We start from the raw sequence: 6,960 nt of genomic DNA, 5'->3' as shown, positions 1-6,960 counted from the left end.
TGTGTGTGTGTGTGTGTGTGTGTGTGTGTGTGTGTGTGTGTGTGTGTGTGTGTGTGTGTGTGTAGCTACTTTTCAGCTTTTTTGCACAAAATCACACCAACTATCAAAGGGTAAAATATCCTATAAATTTATGAGTTAATTATCTTAAGAGCCTCAGAATTTTTGATCTGTTTTTATCCTTTTAAGGTTACACAGTTATAAGATTTATCAAATAATTTCAAGACCCCTGTGGTGTTTCATGGCCTCATCCCCAGCTTTACAGGAACCACGCAGTGTGTCAGATTCCTGGCGTGTGTGTGTGTGTGTGTGTGTGTGTGTGTGTGTGTGTGTGTGTGTGTGTGTGTGTGTTAGAGACAAATATGTCCAGAGCTGCAGAGGAATGCCTTGTGGTGGGGTGTCCTTACTGGAACGACCGAGGTGGGGTCATTTTCCTGATGTCTGGGCATGAAGCCTTTCCCTTCTGTTTCGTAAGCCCGGCTCTCTTTGCAGCTCTTGTTGAACCTTCAGTGCACTTTCTCCATCCTTCCTTCTAAGAAATAAGCTGAAGGAAAAGGAGCAGKCTTGCATGTAACTGCACATCCACATGAAGTCAGAGGACTGAGTCCTCGAAAAACCTCCAGTTTATCCCTTCTTTCAGTTTCTGGTTCTGGATAAATACCTCCATTGAGAAAACAATGATTTATTTTCATATTTGGCTTTTGTAGCCTCAAATCCTACGATTGTTTTCTTTTTCTTTAGTAAACCTGAGTAACAAGATGTCTTCTAAAAACAAACTTTTAGAAATCACCACTGAATCTGCACCAAAGTTTTCTCCTGGAGTTGGTTAACATAAAAATGAGTTCTTTCTGTCAGTGAAATGTGCCAAACTCAGGCTGTAACGTATTTCACCCTGTGCTGAATAGTTGGACCGTTGTTTCCTTTTCATTAAGTCTTCTTGGCAATCCAACAAAAGGCTCTCTGGTTTCTTCCAGGCTTCAACTTCACTTCTACCGTTCATATTATATTACCTTTCCTTACATTTTTAATTATTTTACAAGCAATTTGCTTTCCCCTTCTTTAAAAGAAATAAAAAAAGTCATTTTGTTATTTTATTTCTGAGTTTAAGGAAGTTGCTCAAGCCTAAAAAAGGTCAAATTTTATTTTATTTTATTTTTTCCATAATCAGGGTGCAGCTATACATGGTTTACTGCTACAGGTACTGTGTTATATCTGAGGCCAGTGTGGTCAGTCCTGTTGCAGTTAACATATCATGAAGCCACACTGGTGCACATGAGTTGAATATGCTTCCCCAACTCTCCACTCAGGACCTTTTTATTCATGCTCAAAACTCTTATCATGTTCTATCATGGATAATGGGTGGACCACTGCCTTCTAAAGACCTTGCCAAGATCCAGCACGGACCACCCACCTTCTGGTCTTTTCTTTTTTCATTAAAAGGGTTTTGTTAAAGTGCCCTTTGAGACCAGCGTCCTTATCGCTCAACAACGCAGAGATACAATATTTTATGGCCTCGCTGTGCATCACTCAGTATTTTTATTTACGTTTCTGTCCATGGTTGGCTGAATTTAGCCTAAAATAACCTCCCTTAAGCTCTCCAAGCAGAAACATGCCTATTTCATTTGGAAAGCACTTGTTTGTGTCATAACTCTTAAGGATTACGTTAGCATCACTTTTGGCAGTTATGAAAACTTTGTTTCAGATTGAGCTACAGTAATTTKCCTGGATGTTCAAAAGTGTCTGAGGTAACCTCTTCTTCTTTTCAGTCTGAGTCATAAACTTTAACTTTCCTTTTGACTGTTAGTGCGTTAGTCACAGCCGACCTTTCTTTCACACTTGTTCCAGCTTGCACTCAGGGTTCAAGCTTTTAACGCCAAACAATGATGTCACGGGGTCTCGTCCAGGATCGGCACAAACGTTCAAATGTTAGCTGCACTTTGCCTCTGAAGGGAACTCTGAGTCTGTGTAGATGTTGTGTTGCTTAATGATGTTCAGAAAATGTCTGTTTTAAATCTGATGTCCTCTCAGATTAGACCAACCGCTTAAACGCAGCAGAACATGTCTCACAACTTTGTCACGTTTTTCTGAAAATAACTAAAATCAGACCTCATCATTAGTTAACTTTCTACTTGATAATCATGTATTACACATATTTTCCTAATTACCTCCGCCAAGGGCGAGGTAATGTTTTCGGTCGCGTATGTCTGTCGTTCTGTCTGTGGACAACATTACTCAAAAACTTGTGGACGGATTATCATGACATTTTTACCACATGTGGATACTGGCTCAAGTAACACAACTTTAAATTTTGGTGATGTTCCGGATGCGGATACAAGAWTTTTTTTCTCTTTTAGCACTCTGAGATCGGCAAAGCTGTGATGCTTTCACAGGGCGTGAGTTTCAAAGTGTCCAGCAGGTGGCACTGTAGTATTGGTGTGCCCCTTTTGTAACTCTATTACAGGATGGGGGGGAATTGGTCTTGGCGGAGGTTTGCACTCACGGAGTGTTTCTAGTTTGTTGTTGTTGTTGTATTTTTATCAATGCATTTTCAGTTGCTGTTTAGTTGGGTTCCTTTGTTACTGCACTGATGTTCCATTCAAAAAGTTTTGTTTTTATTTTTGCTCATGCTACCAGGTTTTACTTTGTTTCTTGCTTATTTAAACCTGTTGCTTATTAATGTTTTAAATCCCCATTCGATCGAGGCTGAGTTCTGTAAATGAGCCAGAACAAACTACTGTTAAAGAAGAACAGAGGTTTTCCTCATTTTCACATATCTTAAATCTGTGGCTTTACTGATGTTGAGTAAAACACATTTTTCTTCTTCTCATAAATGTAACTTTTTTTTACTCCCGTTTTCTCACCTCATTCCAGAGCTCACGTATTTATTTATTTTTGTCCCCTTTTTGTCTTTTTGTCCACCAGAGAAAACGAGAGGACTTCCACGTAGATGTGTCGGACGGCCGTCTTGTGTCTGTTCCTGCTCCTTCCTCCCAGCTGGACACCAGAGACAAGCTGTGGAGCCTCCACTCTGCCTTGCTGCAGTGCCGCACCTTTCTGGAACGAGGTATAGCCAAAGAAAATGAGGAGCTGGGTGGTGGGGAGAAGGGCAAGTACGAAAAACAGAGGGAGACGGTGAAGAACAGACTGTCGCTCCTCTTAATCAACACTGGAGAGCTGCTCAGAGCTGCGGACGGCGCCGCCATCTTGACTCCAAACTTTGATGGCTCAGAGGTAGGTATTCATGATAGCAGGTGGGTTTTTTTTTGTTGTTGTTTGTTGTTGTTTTTTTAAGTTGAAATCGCTAAATGCCATATTCACCTTCTCATTCACAGACAGAAAGTCCGTCCAGTCTGTTTGAACTGAAGCTGTGGATTTACCGGATCTACAAAGAGGTGGAGCACTGGACCAAGATCGCCGTTACCACCTTGAAGGAGCTGCCGTCCGACACTCCCAAGGAGCGACGGAGGATAACCTTAAGCACACGGAGCAAGAGGAGATGAGACTGAGACGTGAAGAGAGTGGGTGTTGGTGATGAAGAGGAACGTGAGAGCAACATGAGTTGGAGGGAACAACGGAGGTGATGAGCGTGCAGCATGGCCAAAGTGAAAAAYACACCGATGACTGCTGAAGCACAGAGAAGAGTTGAGGCTTTTTAAATTTCTGAATGCTCTTTAAAAAGAGAGCAAAAAAGTAAAACTCTAAAAATAACTTTATCATAAAGCAGTGAGTTTAATACATGTATTTATTTATTGTCAAAAGATATAACGTCAACAAGTATTCAGTTTTTAATTTCTTGTGGGGGGAAAGTGAAAAGAATGATTTTGTTTACTGTTTCCTCCTGTTAAAAGCTAACATATCTCTGATACATTTACAGTTCACTGCTGCTGTAATAAGTAGTTTAAAACTGCAGTTACATTATAATCCACAACATTTTGTAATGCAGAAAAGTGTTGCAGCACCCTCTAGTGGATACCATAATGTATAACATGGCGCTGTTTTATTTATTTATTATTTCTCGAGTTTCTGCATACTTTTTATTTTAAACTTTGTTTACTTACAGTTTCTTTAAATTTTGTGGCATTTAATTGCCTTCAGAATAATTGTTTAAGAGGAATGTGAAGAAAATYCAACGAACAAGAGGAGTCTGCATAAAAGTAATTTGTTTTAAAAGGTTTTAAAAGAATGAATTTTTAAACAACAAATTTATCTTAATCATAAAATTGTTCTGCATAATGGCATACTAGTATCAAATTCCACTTATAGATAATGTTTAAGTCCACTTTATTCATAAAATCATACCAACTAAGCTGCTGAAATGATCAACAGAGTAACAGGATATATTGAAACCTGAAAAATGGACAAAAATAGGAGCTGCTCTTATCAGCCTGTCTTATCAGAGCTGAAGTTCTAATTAAATTAGCCTTCACCAAAGACTATTTAAAAATGTATGAAGCTCTGGGGAAGTTGAAAAGTCTACATGTGAACGGGACTGAATCCAGTTCAGTGATGACCTGATGAGCATCAAGATCCTTAACGTGGACCAACACAGAGCAGACAGAGATGATGGGAGAGTTYGGTGAAAGCAACTAACACCTTGGGACCAGTTCTAGTAAAATGTTTTTTGGTAATTAAAGCTGAAACACTCAAACTGGACATTTGAGTGTTTCAGTAACATAAGGAGCAGCAGAGCATTTCAGAGTCTCGTTTGTATCCAGAAAGTAACTTGAAGACGTCTGAGTCACCATCGTGAATTTTAAACACAGGTTGCATTTTTGGGCCAACACTGAAATACTGCTTGTCTCGTGGTTCACTCATTAATTGAACTTCTTTTGTTTCCTGCTGTTTTTTATATAGATTCAAGATTTTTAAAATATATTTAACACTTTTGTCTTATTTATTAAACCATAAATGGTTTTCGATGTCACTGTGTTCTGTCTGTTGATTTGGGAGGGAAAGGAAGCACTTTGACACAAAGACTGAAATGTTAAAAAAATAACTTAGGATTGACAATCATTTGTTACTGAGGGACTTTTATTTTGACAGTTTTTGTGTAGAAGATTTGAACTGCCTTCCGTCAAGTGTATTTATATTAACGCAAATGTCATTTGCTTAATTTTTTTTAATGGTGTATACTGGCCTCCATATGCTTATTTTACCTTGCAGGTTTTTATTGAACTGTTAACAGTCAAAACAAGCCACCAAAACCAGATTTTTTTTTCCTGGACAACAAATTAAATTTGTTAATTTGAATGTGATTAGAACCAACAACTAACACAACAGTTTAAAATAAAGAACATTCCTGGAAGGAATTCATATTGCACTGTTTCAGGTCATCTGTTAGCACTCAGAGAGAGGGTTAGGAGTCAATCTTAGCTACTACCACAAACAATTAGCTCAGTATWTATAAAACGTATTGAGTTAGTCTTTTCATGTTTGCCATGCCAATAATCTTGAATCGGACTGACTTCAAAAGTTAAACAGTTGTAGATACTTCCTAAAAGTTGTATTAAAATCCACTAAGTAATTTAGACATTTTTACAGACATCACACATACGCTTGTCTTTCATGGCAGAACTAAAATATTGGTCTGCGAAGAAGCTGGGGCCTAAACTGAACCATGGTTCTGATTGTTCCAAAAGGTATTTTGGGTTGTTTCAGACTTCTGAACTACTGTATATACAGTTCATTATAGTGCACAAAATAAGAGAAGATTCGAGATTTCGAGTAAATAATCCTAGTTTACAAGATTTGAGCAAGTTTAGTAGATCAAAATATCTTACCAATAATAATGAGCTAGAATAAAAAAATAAATAACTTGAGCTRATGTACGCATCAAAAACCAAGACGTTCTGCTGCACTGGGAATAAAACCCAGTGAGATTAAATTGSTTTTAAAGCCAAAATGATCAATGGTTTGAGCAGCTCTTGTTTGCAACGTTYGGTTGTTCCAGAGATTAGGGGCCACAGCTGAAAACTGCTCTGTCACCTTTGTCAGTGAGCCGGGATCTGGGAGTGTCCAAAAGCTACTGAGTCCTCTGGCTGGAAGGTAACGCAAAGTTCAGACAAAGTTGTGCCAAGTTAAGACTTTGAAAAATGAGCAACAAATTTTTTAACTGAAATATAAAAATGGACAAGAAACCAGAAACTGCTGGTGTGTTCTGGTCACACCATTTTAGACGTAGTGAACTAAGCTTGACTACATGGCCTGAGTTGTGTTTTGTTTTGAAGGCTTTTCATAGTTTCTCTTTGGAATTTGGCCGCTTTATTTAGCCTACTCGTTTTCTGTTCGGTCCTCATCTCTGACCACAACAGATGAGGATAAACATGGAGGACTAACAAAAAAAGCTCTTAAGTCTAAAAAGCTATCTGCAGCTGAAGAACATTAGCATGTTTCTAAAAACAGGAAAATAACTGAGCAAAGACCCGAGAGAAATATCACCCTTGGGTTGATCTTACACTGAATGTCCAGTTTTCAGCTAATATCTCTGAGAATCGTTGTGCTTAGAGCTAAAATGCTTTTTGATGTGTATGATGTGTCAAACCAATTTTTTCTTTGTAACAGTTAATAACAGAGTAGCTAAAACCTCATTTAAAATCAGTTCTTTCAGGCTGTGTCGACACAACACCGATTCAAGTCAAGTCAAAGTTCAGAAACAAAATAATATTCCTCTGAAAGTGGTCAGGAGCTTGACTGAAGAACAAGTAGAAAAAGCAGCCAAAGTCCAATGAAAATAAAACTTAAATGATATTCAAAAAAGCTTGAATTGTATGTATATAAAAACATTTTTAAACAATTCCAAGGCTGGTTCTTTTGAAGCAAAATATAAGGAAATGAAGGATGACTCAGGACTTTTGCACAGTCCTGTAAGTATATGTTGAACTGTAGAGGACAGGATGTGCGTGTGAGCAGATGTGAGTGTGTGTGTGTGTGTGTGTGTGTGTGTGTGTGTGTGTGTGTGTGTGT

The 6,960-nt window shown here is 38.3% G+C and overlaps 1 protein-coding gene across 1 annotated transcript in view; it reads left to right on the top strand.

Annotated features, from left to right (window-relative positions):
* Positions 1–3,705, top strand: part of cntf (ciliary neurotrophic factor) — a 4,222-nt gene extending 517 nt beyond the window's left edge. The window contains exons 2-3 of the mRNA XM_014013201.1: positions 2,920–3,228; positions 3,330–3,705. Of these exons, the coding sequence (XP_013868655.1) occupies positions 2,920–3,228; positions 3,330–3,497 (477 nt within the window). The 3' untranslated portion in view covers positions 3,498–3,705. The remainder of the gene's footprint in view (positions 1–2,919; positions 3,229–3,329) is intronic.
* The last annotated feature ends 3,255 nt before the right edge of the window (positions 3,706–6,960 follow it).

The sequence above is a fragment of the Austrofundulus limnaeus genome, unplaced genomic scaffold (genome assembly GCF_001266775.1).
Source record: "Austrofundulus limnaeus strain Quisiro unplaced genomic scaffold, Austrofundulus_limnaeus-1.0 Scaffold99, whole genome shotgun sequence".
Taxonomy (NCBI): Eukaryota; Metazoa; Chordata; class Actinopteri; order Cyprinodontiformes; family Rivulidae; genus Austrofundulus; species Austrofundulus limnaeus.
Note: the sequence above shows the minus strand (reverse complement) of the source record. Positions and strands in the feature narration are given on the sequence as shown.